The sequence below is a fragment of the Aquila chrysaetos genome, chromosome Z (assembly GCF_900496995.4).
Source record: "Aquila chrysaetos chrysaetos chromosome Z, bAquChr1.4, whole genome shotgun sequence".
NCBI lineage: Eukaryota > Metazoa > Chordata > Aves > Accipitriformes > Accipitridae > Aquila > Aquila chrysaetos.
Window position 1 is genome coordinate 60,148,804 of NC_044030.1, and position 19,824 is coordinate 60,168,627.

Genomic DNA, 19,824 nt, shown 5'->3' on the forward strand with positions numbered 1-19,824 from the left:
CTCAGACTCCTGCTTATTCGCGATACGGCTTGTAACGCCATCTGTGGAAAGTCTGCTAGAAAGCGATTTCTGCTGAGACTGAAACTGCTTTGTGGCAGTACGAAAGACGCGTTAGTCTCCCCTTTATAAAAACGTAACCCAAACCAGAGCCTTTCCACGCAGAAATCAAACCGCTCAAAACTCCAGACTCAGCAACCCTCCCTGGTTACTCCTGGGAGCGCTTCCAGGCGCAGGACCCCGCGATGACAGCAGAGGGAGGCGACCCCCGCCCCGCCCCGGGCAGCCTGGACCGCCCCGCGGCTCTGGCGGGGCCCACCGGCGGGGCCCACCTCCCGGCCCCCCCCCAGCCCGGCCCCCCCAGGGGCCGTTCGCCGGCCGCCGCCAGCCGCCGGGGAGGCGGCGCCGCGCGCGGGGGGCGGGCGCTGAGGCGCGCTCCCCAGCGCCGCCCGCCGGCCCCGTGATGGAGGCGGGGGCGGGGGCGGGGCCGGGGGCGGGCTGCCCTTCGAGCGGGTCGCCGCGGGCAGGCGGAGCCGCCGGAGCCGCCGCGCCATGGGCAGAGCCATGGGGCTGGCCGGGCTGCTGCTGGGGCTCTTCCTCGTGCCCGCCGTGCTGGTGAGCACTAGCCTTCGCCACGGCGCCCCGCGGAGCGAGTCCGAGTCCGCGCCCGCGCCGGGGCCGGCCGAGTGGGAGCCGGCCTCGGGCGCCGTCCCCGAGGACTCCCTGTGGCCCCTGCCGCAGTGGCTCCGCACGTCCCGCCGCCAGCTGCAGCTGGCCCCCGGCCGCTTCCAGCTGGTGCACGGCGCCGGCTCCTCGGCGGGGCCGGCCTGCGGTCTGCTGCAGGACGCCTTCCGCAGGTGAGGGGCGGCGGGGGGGGGGGCTGCGGGCGGCGGCCCGGCGGCGGGAGCGGTTACCTCAGGGCCCCGCCGGCGTCTCTGTTTCCCCCGGCAGGTACTACGAGTACATGTTCGGGCAGTCCCGCCGGCGGAAGCGGGGCCGCAGGCCGGTCGGCGCCCGAGCGGAGCCCGAGCTGTCGCAGCTGCAGGTGGTGATCGAGTCCCGGGACCCCGGCTGCCAGAGCTACCCGCACCTCGCCTCCAGCGAGGCCTGTGAGTACGGCGCGCAGCCGCTCACCGCGCTCCGCTCCCCTTCCGCGGCTCCTACAGCATCGTTAGCCCTCGCTTTCCAATCGTGTGGCCCTGGCCCGTGTAGAAGCCGGCGGGCTTACTTATTTATTTACTTTTAAGGAACTGGAAATCACAGGCTCGCTGAGGCGCTCGAGGACATTTCACAACAGCGGCAGCAAGGAGATAATTCTTGCTCTGAATGCTGTGGGAAGTCGCAGCCCACAGTGAATCATGAGGCTGGTTAGAAGTGTAACCTATGATTTCTGAAGTTTAGCTAGCATCCAACTCGCTTGCCTGCTGCTGTCCTCTGTCATTAAGAATCAGAGGTATTATGCTGTGCTGTACCCAGTTGTGTGTGCTGAGATCTATGTATAGTCAGGAGATCATCCTTTCTTTCAGTACAGGGTGTCGAGTGAAGGCTGGCTTTGCTTATTCTTCTGCTCTCCTTAGAAGTAGCTACGTTTGAATTGAACCAACCTACGCTGGCTTATATACATGGTATTTCTGTTTTTTCCAGGAAAACCGGAAAGTGTTCATTGAACTTCTTGTTAGTCATCTTGCAGTATTATAAATCCACTTTCTTTCTATCAGTAGTTACAAGAAAGGATTTAAAAACATGATGGTTACATTGGATTTGTCCTGCTATGCTTCCTTACTTCTGTGACTGAAGTCCAGAGTGGAGAAGTGCTCTAAAGTGAAGTCCTAATCACCAGAGAAGTTTCTTAACAGAAATAAGGATGAGTTGATAGTATTGCTTTTTGGCTGGGCAGGTTAGCACAGAATTCAACGTACTCAATTCATCTCGTTCTGTCTTGAGATAATCTTCTGTACTAGGCAAGGCAGTTGTTTGGTATCCAGGATACAGATCCTTAGAAAAAGATCCATTTAATCTTAAGTCATACATCTACAGCAGGATTAATTCCATCTGACTTGTGATAGAATGCACTGATTTTAAGTGTACTCAATCTTTTTGGTACATTTAGCCAAGTAATAAGATTTTTGTGTGCAAGTTTATCATACATTTCAATGCAAATGAGGTATAGCAGCAAAACTGCTAATGCTTTAGAATTTTTCTGCCACAGTCAGGTGGTTATACTGCTTTACTACTGGTTGAACTTTGAACTAGTTTCTGAACCTCAGCTTTTAACCAAAGCTGGTGGTTCTTTTCTGTCAGGGAATCTGTCAGATCATGTGATTTTTAGGTTGCACTCTTGAGAACAGTCAAGAGTTTTTTCCCTCTGCTGTAGGAAAGGAGTTTCCTGTTACAAGTAACATGTTTTCCTCATGTAGTAAGCTGAACTCTTCAGACTTCAGCAAGGTTTTAATATTCTGCTTTTAATGAGATAGCTTGTTCAGGGAACAAACGCTGAAATATGCAGTTATAAGTCACTTGCTGGATTGAGCAGTTTGGCTTTTTTTCTTAATAGAGATAGTATGGATCAGTCAGTGACTATCTTATAGCAAGAGTTTTGGATGTGTAATCAAAGTACAAGTTATCTGCCCTACTCCCTGCTGGCTTCTTGCCTGCTTGTGTGAAAGGTTCCAAATAGCCATACAAAACTTGTTCTGTATTCATTTAAGGTATGTTATATGTTCAGAAAAAAGCTTGCTGTCTTGGAAGTAAACCCCTGACTGAACTACAGTTTATCACAGAAAGACCTGTGGAGATTGCAGTAGTCTTCTAAGTTCTCTTTCTTACCCAGAACTTCCAGTGTATGCAATCTGTGCTTAGGTTAAAATGGAAGCTTGAGGTACTTTCTTCATGTCCCTGAATGGCTTTTCTCTGGTAGTTTAGATAAATGTTTGAACTGTATAACTTGTAACCAACCATTCTTTCATGCTGAGGGAGATCAGCAATCTGATTTGGGTTTTTTCCCTCTGTTGCTTCAAAAGTGCGACTCTGGTCAGTTTATTATTGCTTTGATGTTTAAATAATAATATGAATCTATAGATTTATAGATATAGTGTATTTTTATACATATGTATGTGATTTTTTTTTTTAATTAACATATTTAAAAGATACTCTTTCTTCACTGAAGTTTACTGAATCACCTTCAATGGAAAAACAGAATTACTTTAGCTTTTCTTTTTCAGTACTTTGTACTTTACTTCAGTATTCAAACTTAAGGGATTGTTATGGGTACCTTCAGATACCATTCTTCATTTTACTTACCTTACTTTATCTCGCTGCCCCCATACATGTCCGCATTAGATGGTGGGGTCTGATTATTTTTTTTCCCCTTTATAATTAGATCTTTATACTAAGCACCTAACAATATTACTTGACAAGCTATATCTCTAAAAAAATATGTAAGCATAATCTATATAAAAGGAAGATAAAAGAAGAAGTAAACTTCTGTAGTTAAGTCTGGCTTAGTTACCCAACCCTTATCACCTATGTCTTAAATGCAAAAAATATAATCTGATATGTTTTAAATCAATTGGGTTGAACTTGGCCTGAATTCCGGCCCATGTGTGATATTTAATATTGCCATTATTGAGCACCGTATTTGTTTTATCCTCTTGTTGATTAACTGTTGACTGTCTGACTAGTAGCTTGCATTATTTCAGAAGCACATAAATGAAAAAGAGCTGCACAGTATCACCGTTAAAACAGCATTGGTTAGAATTTAAAAAAAGCGAGATGTGGCACTTGAAGAATCTCTTTATTGCCTGTTAGCATTGTCCTGTCAATCCATGCTTTCTTGAGGAATAACTTTTGGTTTTTTTCTTTGCTTTAGATCATTTAACTGTAACTGAGCCTGTGGCTATACTGAAAGCAGATGAGGTATGGGGTGCTTTAAGAGGTAAGCTGATAGTTTTCCTATAGAGCTATTTGTTCTGGGCTTATACAAACTCCGTGGCAGAGTAAGAACCAGCTGACCACTGAGCCTTGCCCTCATTCAGTCCTTCATGGAAAGTAAGCTTAGGCATAGAGGCCATAAGGATACCCAGATGTATGTTGGTCAGACCCTCGGTCTGGATGCTGAGCATCTCGGATCCAGCGGCACACTGTAAGTGCACTCTTGCTGTGCCTGAAATCAGCCAAGCCAACCAAATTCTGGGTGCTAAAAAGCTCTCTGATCTACAGTGTGAACAAATTACTCTCTGACTGCACCTGATAACCGAACATGCTGGACACATCACCAAGAAGACTGTAAAGCTGAAGTTTCAGTCTGCTGTTCTTACTGGAATGTTAGACTAAATTAGCAGATCTTTCATGCTGAGTTAGAAACTTCACTAGTTCCAGAAATGACAGGAATAGATGCATGACAACACCAGAAATTTCTACTGTACTCTCAGTAACTTCCATTCTATTCAAGGATTAATTTGGTATAGCTGAGCTGTAGTGCTAATGTTCAGTATTTGTGTATAATGGAGAGTTTGAATGGTTCTCTCTCTCTCTCTTCAGAATTTCTTTAACTGTGGTGCTTGAGCAATTAAGGAAGCTGTGCTAAAGAGAAAGAAACTTGGCTACAAATCATTCTTTCTGGCTATGTGAATACCTGTAAATAGTTGTGGTCCTGTTTTTAACGAAAACTTTAAGGACGATACTTGATTGTATTCCAGATCCCTCTCTTGGATTTTTTAACAGGTTTGGAAACCTTCAGCCAGTTGGTTCATGAAGATGACTATGGAAGTGTAAGTATAGCTATTGACGGAAACCACAGTCCTGGTAACAGACAACCACATTCTTTATTAGGTGCTCTTCTAGAAACAGCAGATCTACTAGTTTCATCAAATGTTTTTTAAGAAAGTGATCCTTGGAAAGCTGTTAACAAACTGAAAAGTAAGTATTTCCTGTTTGAAATGATGAATATAAAATGGAAATTCTAATTTTTAAATCTTGTTCTCATAGTTTCTTGTCAATGAAACTGAAATTGACGACTTCCCAAGATTTGCTCATAGAGGAATCTTACTAGACACTTCAAGGCATTATTTACCGTTGAAATCTATTCTTACAAACCTGGTAAGTGGGCAGTTTTGTATCATTAATAATGAAGGCTTTTTGTTGTTGTGTTTTGCCCCGAGGTAGGTAGCAACTAGAGCTGGCATGAAAGGAGAATCTGTCTCCCCTAGCTGACTTTTAAAAGAACAGAGTGAACTTTGTTAAGTAAAGGTCAGAACATACACCGGAGAGGACTTGAGTGGGCAGACACAATGATGGTGAATCTGCAAGGGAGGCTGGGATGTGTGGTACATTAGGTTTTCTGTATTTTCTGTTGCCTAAACCAGCTCACGTATATCTTGGAAGCATGTTTTGAGACATCTGACTGTTACCAAGCAATACACGGGAGACCTTGCCGGTCCTAGCTTCAGTGCCAGCGGTTGCAGGAAAATTCTAGTCTTTTCAATAACCAGGCTTCGGTAGTCCTTTCTTAGACTGCTAAGCGCAAGCCAGTAATTAAGTAGTACAGAGCAAGGGGGAAATTGGAAATGGTCTTTGGAAGCTACTAATTTCTTTCACTGCATCCCTTCAAAGAGAAAAAAAACCAGACACACAAAAAACCAAACAAAACTTTCTCCAAAAAGCTTACGTAAGCATACTAAGAATTGTATACTCCCACCTTGATGGGAGGGTGATGAATTTGTGTAATCATAGCAGCAAAAGCTGTGGTTTTTTCTGTTTTGTACTCCCCTTTTCTGCTGTTGAAACCCATGTAGAAGGGCTTATTTGGTGGGTTGAAATGGAGGAGCCATTGGGTGGTGGAACATGCAGTTTCCTGTCTTGACTCTGTCTTGCTTTTCCAAGGTGAAGTAGTATTAGAAATTTCCCTTCCATGTTGCAGAACTTTGAAGAGCAGGCTTAAGATGGGCAGGGAGATAGTGCAGGTAAAACCAGTCTTCATTTCTGAGGTCATCCTTGAACTATGCTCAGAACAAGTGCTCCAGCCACACCGCCCAAGTTGCAGAAGGCAACGGCAGGGACTGGGAGAATGAAGAACTGCCCACCACAGGAGAAGATCAGGTTGGAGACCATCTAAAGAACCTGAAGGTGCACAAGTCAGTGGGATCTGATGAGATGCATCTGTGAGTCCTGAGGGAGCTGACGAATGAAGTGGATGACAGATGAAGATGCTCCTGGAAACTGTGCTGGGGCACATGGAAAATAAGGAGGTGACCTGTGACAGCCAACATGGTTTCACTAAGGGCAAATTGTGCCTGACAAATCTGGTGGCCTTTTATGATGGGGTACAGCATTGGTGGATAAGGGAAGAGCAACTGATGTAATTTACCTGGACTTGTGCAAAGCATTTGACACTGTCCCACATGACATCCTTGTCTCTAAATCGGAGAGACATAGATTTGTTGGATGGACCACTCAGTGGGTAAGGAATTAGTTGGATGGTCACACTCAAAGATTTGTGGTCAACGGCTCGATGTCCAAGTGGAGAGCAGTGACGAGTGGCATTCCTCAGGGGTTGGTATTGGGACCAGCACTGTTTAACATCTTTGTCAGCAACATAGACAGAGGGATTGAGTGCGCCCTCAGCAAGTTTGCCAATGACACCGAGCTGTGTGGTGCGGTCGACACGCTGGAGGGAAGGGATGCCATCCAGAGGGACCTTGACAGGCTTGAGAGTTGGGCCTGTGCAAACCTCATGAAGTTCAACAAGGCCAAGTGCAAAGTCCTGCACATGGGTTGGTGCAATCCCAAGCACAAATTCAGGCTGGGTGATGAGTGGATTGAGAGCAGCCCTGAGGAGAAGGACTTGGGGGTGTTGGTTGATGAGAAGCTCAACACGGCCTGGCAATGTGCGTTAGTAGCCCAGAAAGCCAACTGTATCCTAGGCCACATCAAAAGAAGCATGACCAGCTGGTCGAAAGAGGTGATTCTCCCCCACTACTCCACTCTTGTGAGACCCCACCTGGAGTACTGTGTCCAGCTTTGGGACCCCCAGCACGAGAAGGACATGGACCTGTCAGAGCAGGTCCAGAGGAGAGCCACAAAGATGATCAGAGGGCTGGAGCACCTCTTCTATGAAGACAGGCTGAGAGAGTTGGGGTTGTTCAGCCTGGAGAAGAGAAGGCTCCAAGGAGACCTTTTGGCAGCCTTCCAGTACCTAAAGGGGGCCTACAAGAAAGCCGGAGAGGGACTTTTTACAAGGGCACATAGTGATAGGACGAGGGGTAATGGCTTTAAACTGAAAGAGAGTAGATTTAGATTAGATGTCAGGAAGAAATTCTTCACTGTGAGGGTGGCAAGGCACTGGAACAGGTTGCCCAGAGAAATTGTGGATGCCCCATCCCTAGAAGTGTTCAAGGCCAGGTTGGGTGGGACTTTGAGCAACCTGGTCTAGTGGAAGATGTCCCTGCCCTGGCATGGGGTTTTGGAACTAGACGATCTTTAAGGTCCCTTCCAACCAAAACCATTCTAGGATTCTATGAACTTTCCCCTCCGTGGGTATTTAACACTTGTATTTACCTTTAAGATCAGTCCCTGTTCAGCAAGTAGTGTTTGTGTAGTGTTTCATTTGCAGCTGAGGGTGCTTCAAAGACTCAGGTAGCTACTTGTGTCAGTATTTGTTGGCTTTTCTAAAAGAGACAACAATGCCCAAAGAGTAACTTGACTTTTGAGACTTGCATTTCTAAACATTTTTGTGTTTCCATAACTGTTGCTATTACAGTTTTGTTTCCTTAAATTATGTCTGTGGCTCTATTACTTTCCCAGAGCTATGTTTTATGCCATTTTGCTAGTTTAAGAACAAGTATGGTTTTCCTCCCACCTCTGTGCCTGCTTGAATCCAGGCTAACCTAATAAAGAGCAGCAGTAATCCCTTCATTGACATGTGGTAACTAGATGCTTAAGGCAGCAGTTCAAGTACATTTCTTGTTTATGTTCAGCTGCTGTACTGTATTTCCAGGAAGGGCATTGTCCTTGAGGAAGGAGTGGCAGAGGTGAAGGTCAGGAGAAATAATTTTCTATGTGGAAAGATGGCATTTGATAGAAATGCATGAAGATATGCACTAATTAAAACTTCTGCTGCCTAATAAAACAGATGAGATAGTTTTGGGGAGTGGACAAGGTATAAATCTTTCTTTGGATTTGGTGGGAGTTCCTGAAGAGATTTTGTCACTTCTTTTAAACACAGCTTTGTGAAAAAAGAAAGGGGGAGGGGTGGAAATAATTGTATTGTGGCAAGGAACTGGAAGCAACTGTGTTGCAATTACTCAGTCACGATCAATGTAAAGAACACTTACTCTGTCTGCTCACAGCACACAACACTTCTAGTGACTCTAACAAACTTGCATAACTCAGGGTATGTGTGTAACTGTCCATCTGGAGTGGTAATTCTAAAATACGTGTGTTAACATTTATCTTGATTATCTTCAAGTTCAAAAAAAGGGAAGTACTCACACAGTAATGAGTGAAAACATAAGGGGAACGCTATCTTCTGTGGGGAAAATGCATGGTTTGTTTTGCATGCATTTGAAATGGATTCTGCAGAAGTCACTAGCAAGTAAGGATGTACTAAATAGTAGGAAAGTCTCTCATGCTGTTTAGTTTTTGAGTCCAAACTATTCAGGTAGAAAAGTATAAGCTTTTCTGTAAGCTGAAATAGTTGATGGTGTATAAAGAATTACCCAGATATGTTCTGAAGTGGAAGAAATTCATAAGCATTTATAGCAGTTCCCCTTTTACCAGCCAGTGTAGCATGATCCGATCAAGAGCTTGTTCACAGGAGTGGTGCAAATAGATGACAGAGGAATGGAGCAGTAGTATAAACAGGCTGGTGCGTTTTGGTGTATGCTTCTGGGATTTGGTGAAACATGGTATGCTTTTTCTTGGGGTTTTTTTTTTTTTTTTTTTAGTTGTTGCCTTAGGCATGCAGGATATACTGGGACAAGACCACCTTTTTTGCATAGGTTGTCTGTGAGAGTGAAGTGCTTAACTAGACTGTATTGCATTATTTGTTACAGGATGCCATGGCTTTTAACAAGTTCAATGTTCTCCACTGGCATATAGTCGATGATCAGTCATTCCCTTACCAGAGTATTTATTTCCCTGAGTTAAGTGACAAGGTGAGTAAACATCATTGGAGCAGGGTGGGAGGGCAGAAATCTGGCACATATTACATGAAAATAAAATGAGAGCCTACCAATGGTTGAGTACGTCTGCCTTGGCTGATTGTGAAACAGTACCAGAGGACCAGTAACCAGCAAGTCCACATTTAGGACCCTACCTGAGTGTCTGTGTGGACCATGTTCAAGTCTTCCTTGGTGGATGCTTGGTAAATGACCTTCCTAACTCTTCTGTGCAAATTTGCTCGTGACAGTGATCCTCAGTGTTTGCAGGCCATCAAGTAGTAACGGTGTGCAAATAACTTGTTGTGGTGAACACTGCTTGGATTTCTGTTGGTTTGTTTAACTGGTAGACTTCGTGCCACTCAAACAAATATAAGAGTTTCCTGTCATCTCTAGGTTTGGTATCACTGCAGTAGTACTTTTGCGTTGTCTGAGATCTAGTTAACTTCACAAAACACAGTACGTCTGTAAGAGGTCCAAAAGTGAGAGGATGTTTTCTAAAAGAAATACAGTGCAAAGTATCTCTTTATTTCCTGATTCACAGCAGATTTTGCTAATGAATGAAAGCCGTCATGAGGTTCTTGCTCAGTCATGGTATGGTAGTAGCCAAATCAAGCATGAATAATTAAGTAGACTGAGCCTAAGCACTAGATTTGTGATTCTGTTTTAAAATGCTTGCTAGAATCTGACCCTCATGAAAATTATGTAGGCAGTGCTTGAGCAGATGCCATGAAGACTTTTGTAATTCAAAACCTGTAAATGTTGGATGGTGTAGTCAGATTATTTTTCTTAGTAATGACTGTGGATTTCTGTCCTATTCCACACTGACAGCTGGAGAGAGGGAGATGGCCTTTGTCTCAATAGCCTTCTTTTTGAAAGGCTTCTTGTTTACCATTATCTTTTTTGAGTAACTCAGCTGTGGAAACCGTTTCTAGATAAATGGAAGCTTAAGGTGCTATTAATCATGAGGAGTCATGATGCTTTTCTTATGTAGTTAGGCTCTTTGGCAAGCATCTGTTCCACCAAACTGCAGCAGTCTGGGTCATTTGTCACATTTGTTGGCTTTGTGAGAATAGAATAATGCTCAAATTCAGCATCACAAAACAAACATGCTCTCATGCTAAATTGGGCATTGTATCGAAACTGACAAGCAGAGGTGTTGGAAGAAGACGCCATTCTTCCTGACTTAGCAGAATTTTTCCGTTGGCCTTGCATGTCATGTAACAAGGGCCCTATGTTTCAGAACTAATGATGCAGAGGTGGAGGGGAAAACTAACTTGCTTGTGTGCAGAAGAACTGAAAAATGTATCTTTCAAAAATCTGATGGAATAGAAACTAGCTTTTCTGCTTTCTTCAATAACTGTGAGCTAAGGAGGAAAGGACCTGCTCAGGAGGTTTGGCTTAGTGTGGAAAAAGGGGTTAATTTTTGTGGGCTTTCTGGTTTGTTTTTTTTTTTTCCCCCACTAGTCAGCTGAAAAGTTCTGTCAGTGCAGTTACACATGTGATAAACCAGAAAAGGCCAACTTGTAAAACTGCTCACCAGTCTAAACTGTAACACTTTAATCCCAATTTTGTAAGCTGCTGGTATAATGTTTTGTAAACTGTCTCTAAATGTGAATACTTCACAGGGAGCGTACTCCTATAACCACATCTATACTCCTACTGATGTCCATCTGGTGATTGAGTATGCCCGCTTAAGAGGCATTAGAGTTGTCCCAGAGTTTGATACCCCAGGACACACCCAGTCTTGGGGAAAAGGTATGTCCAAGAAAGTATTAATGGTTAAAAGACTTTGGTAAGTAGGGTGTAGCAAGCAAATTAACTTGTTAAAAATCAGCCTTTAAAGTGCTTTGATAAGAGGTAAGCAAGGGGCAGACTTGGTGATGGTCATGACTGTTATTTGTTACAGGAGCTAAAGTGAATGGAGAAAGCTGACACTTCCTGTGCTGGATGTGTGTGTGAAGGCACAGACATATTCTGTCTGCCTTAAACTTTATGTTCTTGTTATTCTGCTCCCCGCCCCCTCGCCGCCCCCAGTACTCTTGAGTTTAGAGTAATAAGGTAGTGGCTAGAAATCATGAGTTGCTACCTCTAGAGTAGAGATTTCTGCTTTGGGAAGGTTCTTTCAAAGTGGTTGATGTTTCTATTAGTAAAGTGATAATCTGCCCGTGTACAAAACACAGCAAAGTTGGATGCTTCTTCACTCTTTATCTTCTGGGTTTAAGAGTAATAATTCTCTTGATAGAGGATGCTTGAATCCTGAGAGTGGTGGTGTTTACATGTACTCAAGGGCCAGGGAACCTTGTGCCTTAATTCAAGGTGCACTGACTGTGCACTGCAATTAACATAAGATGGTTTTGGCCAAACCGGAAGTAGTAAAGATTTTTCTAGTGTTTCATAACTTGAGCGTTAGCCATGGGGTGAGTGTGGTACTCATCCTCTGGGGATGTGGCCATAATATTGGAAGATGCCTCAGGCTCTTTCTCACTAATTTAAAATGAGGAGGAAAGGAATAAGGCAAAACCTAAATTTGCTAAACACTCTTTCTGAATCCTTCATCTCATGTGGTCTTTGCTGTTATGAAGCACTAATAAAAGCCAGTGGCTTACCTGGTGATATGTGAGGTGGTCTACATTCATATTAAGAGCCAGGTTCAGCTCCCTTGCCTACAATCAGTTGTTCCTGATAGCTTCTTGTATACTAGTCTTTTTTTAATGTGATGCATAGGAGCCAGTCCTGGCTTTGCCTATGAACCTGGGTAGCTATGCTTTGTTTGCATTCAAATTCAAGATATTGGAGAGAAGTCTTAAGGCATGTGAGGAGGGTAGTTGAAGCAATCTACCACTAGAGCCCTGTTTGGGGGAAATGTGCTTGGAGTAGGAAGCACACAGCCAGGAAGATGCTGCTGCTGCTGCAACCATAGTTTACCAAATAAACTGGACTTAAGAATCTCCAACCTACCTATATCTTTTTCCTGTTATGTTATCCTGGCTCATGTTTTTTCAGATATCTTGACTCAAGAACCAGTGCTCAGTTTTGATGTCTTTCTAGCCTTCCTTTCTTGTGTAGAGGTAAATTCCTAGCAGACTCAGGTAGGACCTCTACCTTGAGCCATGTACCTCCCACCTACTTAGGTGTTAACAAAGCAGAATAATAAAAAGAGGCCTCTGGAGCACATTCATTATATTTGGCTTCCTTCTAATTGGCTTCCTTTCTAAATCCATTAAAGTTTTTTTTGTTTTGTTTTGTTTTTTTTATTCAAGTAGTCATCCAGAAGCTGTTTTCCAGGTATAGTGACATGTTCCATAAATTAGTGTGTATTAAATCACAAATCTAAAAGTCAGAGTCCTGATTTTGAGTTAGAGGGTTCTTCAACCTTGGGCAAGTTGTTTAATGTCATCCTGCCTCTATTTGATTATACTTAGAATAGATGAGCACTTAAGTAATTAATATTAACCTTTTTAATATGGGTAACTGCCCATGTGGAACTGAATGTCCTCTATTAATGTTTCTATTAGGTCAAAAAGATCTTCTTACCCCCTGTTATAATGGAGAACAGCCATCTGGGTCCTTTGGACCTGTAAATCCTATTTTGAATACAACTTATGACTTCATGACTAAATTCTTCAAAGAGATCAGCAGTGTATTTCCAGATGCATACATTCATTTGGGAGGAGATGAAGTGAACTTCGATTGTTGGTATGGTGACAGTTCAAAGAATAAATATCTAGTGCCTCTTAAACTTGCCTAAATCCATCAATTACGGAACTCAGTTGTGTGAGACAGTTTTCAGTGCCTAACCCAAAGATCTCCACTCCTACTTCTATAACTATTTACAGGCAGAGCATTTGTGATCCTCAACAAGTGAGTGATGTGCAGAATTTTGCTTTGACTAGTAGTTTTATAAATGTTCAGGTACTCTAAAGGATTTCTTCATGAAAATTAACATGGCAGGAAAGAGAACTAGTAAGGTGGGAAAGTACTAAGATAATTAACATTTGCATGCTTTGTGTTAAAGGAAAAGCAGCTCTTTCCATTGAGTTCTGCCTTCCAGAAAGTCTGCTAACATTAAGTATTACAGTACTGAGTCTTGTATTAAAAGTATGGCATGTATTAATAGAGTTCTTACATTGGTTGTGGATTTTGAGTATTTTGAAGTCTGTCTGTTGGGGTAACTAATAATACAGAGTTTGGAGCAGATCTAATTGCATGAGTATTCAAATTGATCTAGTTAGTATTTGTGCGTTCTCTTGAAACATCAAATCTGAATGCTCAGGACTTGCTTTAATTTTTAAAAAGGAAGAAGACTTCTGGCAGATGCTTTATCACAGAAGTGTTAGTTTGCTTTTGGGGTATTTTCCCAAATTCTTGATTTCACTCCTGCAGATCCCCTGGTACTATGGCTGCTCAGTTTCCAGACCTTCTGGCAACCTTCCCACAACATCACAGAGAAGCCAGGAACGCTAGAGCTCTTAGGAGCTTGAGGCAGCCTGCCAGAGACTGCTTCAGAACAGGGACTCCAGTAGTTCTACCAGAGGATCAGGACGAAACTGTTTCAAAATACCTAGATCGTGTTAGCCTGCTGCTTCTGCTCTGTTGTGCATGCCAGTCTATGGCATGCTAAGGCATCAGCTAGTGTACTGTGCATAGGTGGAAATGGTTGGGAAATCTGGTTTAAACCAAAACCAAATTATTCTTTTTTTTTTTTTTTCTACTTGTTTTGTTATTATTTAAGGAAATCTAACCCTGAAGTGAAAGAATTCATGAAGCAGCAAGGATTTGGCATTGACTATGCTAAACTGGAATCTTACTATATTCAGAAGTATGTTGTTTTTTTAATTCTTGCTCAGCTTTTCACTGCTACTGTCTGAGGGGGGGTGTTGAGGTGAAGATCCTGAAGCTGATTTATGCTAGCCTGTGCTGTTTTCAAAAATTGCCATGTCTTGGGGACTGCCCACTTTCTTTTATTTCAATACATAGAATGTAAAGTTCACAGCTTTAAAATGTGGGACACAAGAAGGATGTGTAGGCTAGTTCTATGCACACTCTGAATGTATTGGCTATCTTAAATTAGGCATCTGCTGTAATGTCAGCACACAGAGTGGGGAGGAAAAGTCCTAAGGTTTTTGCAGCCATTTCTCTCAAATACCATGGATTTAGACACCTGTGTGAGCTGCTAGTAGTTCTGAACATCAGTTTCTGTTACTACACATGCATATCCTTATACATGGGAGAACAGGTTCTTTGAGGCAGAACACTGAAGGCCAAAACCAGAAAAACCTGGTTTTTCTTGGTCCCCTGTGCAGTGCTGGGAGAGGCCTGATGTGCCTTAGGGTAGAAAATGTTGCTACTTTATGTGCCTGTACTGATCTTATTGAAGTTCATAAACATGATCTTATTTCTAAATTCTAGGATTTTGGACATTGTTTCCTCCTATAATAAAGGATACATTGTCTGGCAAGAAGTGTTTGATAACAAAGCGCAGGTAAGATGGGAAAATAAATAAGATACTCTCGCATAACAGCAAAATATTGTGGAAGGCTTCCAAAGTAGACTATTGAGTAGTTATGGTTGTGTCTCTTAAGAGTTAAAGCAAGTCTGCTTACTTTAGCAAGTCTCCACAGCTGTGGGGTCTCCCTTGAAATTATCATTTATTGAACATGTAAAATATGTGGAACAGGAATACTAGCATTGAAGTGCTTTCTAAAGGTGAACACATATAATATAATATGCTTTAGAGCATCAGAGTAAAGGGTAGGGAAGTTTCTATGAGTTTCCATATATTTTTCTCACATAAATGTGCATCTGGTCTAGTAACACCCGATGCTCAGCTTTTCGGAGCTGCTCGGATAATTGGTGCATTTAGGAACTCTCTTGGGGCATTAACTGTCTATAGTGTAACCTAGGCTTCACTTCAGTGTGAACTCTGTTTTAAACCAGCAAAGAGCTAACCAGCTTTAGACTGTGGGGGGAAGAAAAAAAAGACAAAAGGTAGCTTCCAAAATATTCCTCTTCAGAAAAAAATACCACCCTCCCAGTTTTGAAATCTGTCATCCTTTTTCCTGACAACAGCAGTTAGGATTGTCTTTAATGTTTTGGGATTTTTGTTTTGGTTTTTTTCTCTTTTAGCTGAAACCAGACACTGTAGTTCAAGTGTGGATGGAAAACAACTATGCTCATGAACTGAGCAGTGTCACTGGAGCGGGGTTTACTGCTATCCTGGCAGCTCCGTGGTACTTAGACTACATTAGTTATGGACAAGACTGGAAGAAGTACTACAGCATTGAACCACTTGACTTCCCTGGTTTGTTACTTCTTCTATATGCATGTTCTGCGCATGAAAGTCTTTGGTGCACAGTAAGGTGTAAACGGACAGAATAAGGCTCTTCAGAGTGGTCATAGAGTCACTGCGATCAGATATGCTGTAATCAAAGGACCTTAGTGTCACCTAGAACTCTGGAAAATTCTCAAATAAAAAAATGCAACTTTCAGTTTCTCACAGGAAAAAGTATGACCTTCCTCAAGCATTTGGCATTGGTGACTGTGTGACACAGGATGCTGTACTAGGTGGACAGATGCATAATGCATTATGGGCAGAGTTGTGCAAAATGGCTGTTGGTAGATGGACATTGAATTCATATGTTAGCAAGCTTCTAGAGCATTAGACTGTTCTAGAAAAAGACATGTTCTCTCCCTCTGGCTAAAGCCGATACAATCTTAATGCTCTGCCTGGGGCTTTCATTTTGTGCAAGGTAGCTCAGAGCTGATTAGGGAGAACACTTGACTTATGTAGCTTTTTCAAAGAATGTTCTGTGTGTAATTGAATGAACAGTTTCAATCAGGACTGAAATCTCTGAAGAATGTCAGAATGCTGAGGAATGTTCTCGGAAGATAAAAGTTAAAATCCTTTCTGACAGAGAAGGGAAGTGGATTCTCTGGGCAAATGGCCTGGTGGTTCTCGCATTCAGTAACAAGACTACCAAAATGTTAAGTTAGTGTCCAGAATTGATATTTTGTATGATAAAGCAAACAATTGAACAGCAATCCTCTCTGAGTATCGGAAAGTGAAATTTTTTTTGCCCATCTTCTGGGCAAATAGAAATTCTAACTTTCTGCTTTGAATTCAGGATCTGAAAAACAGAAGAAGCTTTTAATAGGTGGAGAAGCCTGCCTGTGGGGGGAATTTGTGGATGCAACTAACCTCACACCAAGATTATGGTATGAACTGTTTTATTTTTAGATTTTAGAAAGTCAGCTACAAGAAACATTAATTAATCCAACAGGACTGTATGTTAGTGGTAACAGTGCTCTATACTGAACCTGAGCAGCTATAAAAATTGATGCTTTTAGATATAAGACCTGGCATTAAAAACTTTATTCTTGGTTATAGACTATACCTACTCTAAAACTCCGTATATCTTTACAGGCCTCGAGCAAGTGCTGTAGGGGAAAGACTCTGGAGCAGCAGGAATGTGACCAACTTACAGGATGCCTACAAAAGATTGACTAATCATCGATGCCGCATGCTCCGGTAAGATTAATAGCTATAGTAAAGCTTGGTTCTCATGCCTTATAACCAAGGGAGTTCAAGTACAGGCCCAAATTGCTGGCCTGGAAGTGAAGGGAGGAGAGCTAGCAGTCTAATCTGGCTATGTAAACGTCAGCCCATGTGTTTTTGTATCCTCAGAAGAGGAAGAACAGATATATTAAGACAGGAGTTCTAGACAGTTTTCATAACTCATTAACTTTCTTCAGTGAAATACTAGAATTCATCTATGCCTCTCTTTCCTCTAAAGAAAAAAACAACACCATGATTGACTTACTTCAGACAAAAAGGATATTGAAGGGTATGTGGGAGGAGTACACAGGAGAAAAAGTAGACTTTTAAATTTTTTAAAATTATTATTTATTTATTATAAATAATGAAGGACATGCAGCAGGCAATCAAGTGGAGCTGTTTGCATGAGAGGTGGGTTTGAGTGAGCTGTTCTTCCAGGTATTGCCTTAGTGTAAGGACTGAAAGGGGTGGATAAGGAGTCCCTGATGAATTAAATTTCACTTATGGCTACTGTAAACAAAGTCAGCTCATAACATGCTATTCTCTGCAGCTCTTTCCTAAAAAGTACCTAGGCAAGTTACTGGTTAATTTTTGCTAGTGCTGTCTTTGTATATTCACAGTTGTAGAGATGAGTGCTTTCTACGTCTTAAGCCCGAGTTTGACTCCACTTTTAAAAGTATGCAGTCAGAGAGCCTTTTATGTTTTCCCAAATGCTGCTGCAAAGTTGGACTGCAGCAAGCATGCAACATGCCATTTAATTTCTCTACAAAAGTTTATGACAAATCATTGAAAATCCCAACAGTGAAATACTTCTTCACAATGTAGATACAAATTAGGTTTTTAGAGAACAAGATACAATGGCAGTTAGTCAGCATGCAAAACTCAAGTACTCTCCTCACACTCCTGTAGATGTGTCAGCATGATTATCTGCTGGAATCACTTACTTTTAGCTTGCAGTATGAACTAGCTCTTTAATTAATCAAGGTAAGAGTGACTGAAAGACTCATAAGTTTTGGTTGTTGGGTTTATTTCAAGCTGGCTTTAAATAATGCTATAGGAAAATAGTTATATGTAAATTGTGTTATCTCAGTCATGAGAAAAATAGATACATTAAGGGAGAGTTAACAAATGTGTTCTAAAAACAAGATTAAAGGGCTTTAAAAAAACTTACGTCCTACCACTTAACTGGATGGTGCATCTCTTGATGAGACTTGGAGGAAACACTGATACAACTGAACAGTGAAGTGTATGGTGGCTGTACCTCTAGGATTAGGGTTTTACAGTGAACTAAGCCATGCTGCTCCTGGATCTGGTTAACTATTGCCACATCTCCACCTTCTTCTTTACAGCAATACAGGTGCCAGCATTGTGTAGAGCTGATCCAGATGACTGCAGCTGCTCTGGTAGTGCTAGCATGAGATGCAAAATGCAGGGGCAGACGAAGGAGTACTCTGTGCACTTGTTGCACACTTTTTCCTTAACTACTTTCTGGTGCTGAAACTGCTTTGCTGGCATATAAACTTATGGTGAACAACTCCTGTTACAAACAGACTGCCTTAATAAAAGGACATATCCTCCTGAGAACGATTCCTTTTGTGTAGGCTTTGAACCACAAAAACACTAGAGAAACCATTCCCTTTCCACTGATGAAATGACCATTCCTTGGAGCTACAGTTATGTTGCCTTTCATGTCTATGGGGCTTCCTTAGCATTGTGTGAACTCAGAGAGCTGATTTAATCAGTCAGGTTGTTGTGAAGGCTTGGGAGCGTGTGCAAAGGACTCTGTCCCTGCTACCATTTTTATATGTGGTGTATACAGACTGTGGCAGCTGTAGCAGGCTAAGGTGCTTTTCCAAGTGGAACAGCTCTGGCTTGCTCTGCAGCAGGGTACCAGGCAGCGAAGGAATGGGTAGGTACAACTTTGTTAACAGCTAGATCAAGGTCATTGGAAGAACAAGTAGCTCTGCCTATCCAAGGCTGAGGCCACTGCTGTTGAAATAGTACCACGAAAGCAATAGCTGCTATTCAGATCTAAACTCAACTTCCTGTAGGAGGATACAGCAGCCCAAATTGCAAATAGTGGTAGGAGAAGGGAAACAAACAGGTGGGTGTATATTCCAGAGACCTAGACAACAACCCTGTCTTTTACTAAGGGGAAGTCTTGCAAGCAGTAGTTCAGCTGAGCTACTTCATTATCCAGTTTCTTCCATTGCAGCTCTTAAGTGCAATTTAAACACTAATATACATTATCCTACAAATCACTATAGCAGTACTATCTAGGTCTTAAATATCCAAGAGGCAGAATTTTGACTACAACTACTTTAACTCTGAAACATCTTTTTATACTGTCTTATTGCACCATCATAAGCTAAAGGGTTTTTTTGTTTGTTTTTAAAGCAACATAAGAACAGAACAATTTATGTTAGTGTAGCTGAAAAAAGTTCTGTTTACTGAAAATGGCTCCCCAGGAAAATGAATGAAAATGACATAGTTAGAGCTGCATATGAAGGAAACATTGGGGTTGGGGGGAGAGTGTGCAAATGTCAACTGACTCATATTTTCATATTCTTGTGACTTCTCTTCAATAAAAGCAGTAGATTTTGCAGAACATCAAGACAACCAGCCCTTGAATTTAAGCTTTTCAACCTGTTTTCTAATACCCTAGTCCTCTCATTGAAACAGATAATTGATTGTACTGAAGTAAAAATCAACTGTTGAATAGGGCCCTTTTCTACTCCTCAAATAGGCCATCTGTTATTTCTTAGAAGTAGTTTTGTTTGGACCAAAATTTTTTTAAAAGAGTGCCAGTATCTCTCTTCCTGCCTACACAACCAGCCACTTTATTTTATTATAATCATACACATTCCCCTTTATTTTAACAGCCGTGGAGTAGCAGCCGAACCTGTGTTTGTTGGATACTGCCCCCATGAAGCAAGAGGGCAGTAACTGCTGCAACGACTTCTAGTCAACAACCTGAAGTGCCTCTGGGGTATGAATATAGGTACTTGCAGTTTGATATTTGAACCAAGGCTTAAACTTTTCACTTTTAAAATAAAGTTATTTGACATTCTTCTTGGAGTAAAAATGGTGGGGTTTAGCTTTCATTAGAAATAG

General features: G+C 42.2%; 1 protein-coding gene across 1 annotated transcript; it reads left to right on the plus strand.

The window, feature by feature from the left end:
• The first annotated feature begins 473 nt into the window (after positions 1-473).
• Positions 474-19,780, plus strand: HEXB (hexosaminidase subunit beta). The gene is made up of 14 exons (XM_030003433.2): positions 474-854; positions 949-1,106; positions 3,866-3,931; positions 4,720-4,766; positions 4,984-5,094; positions 9,048-9,149; positions 10,781-10,910; positions 12,671-12,851; positions 13,888-13,974; positions 14,565-14,637; positions 15,282-15,456; positions 16,280-16,370; positions 16,579-16,683; positions 19,593-19,780. The coding sequence occupies exons 1-14, from the start codon at positions 550-552 to the stop codon at positions 19,654-19,656; spliced, it is 1,695 nt and encodes a 564-aa protein (XP_029859293.1). The 5' UTR covers positions 474-549; the 3' UTR covers positions 19,657-19,780.
• The last annotated feature ends 44 nt before the right edge of the window (positions 19,781-19,824 follow it).

Excerpts from the sequence above, each read along its gene's own strand:
- HEXB (XM_030003433.2), top strand. The coding sequence starts at position 550 with ATGGGCAGAGCCATGGGGCTGGCCGGGCTGCTGCTGGGGCTCTTCCTC. Across the intron at positions 855-948 it reads CTGCAGGACGCCTTCCGCAG|GTACTACGAGTACATGTTCG; the intron begins GTGAGGGGCGGC and ends TTCCCCCGGCAG. Across the intron at positions 16,371-16,578 it reads AACCTCACACCAAGATTATG|GCCTCGAGCAAGTGCTGTAG; the intron begins GTATGAACTGTT and ends ATATCTTTACAG.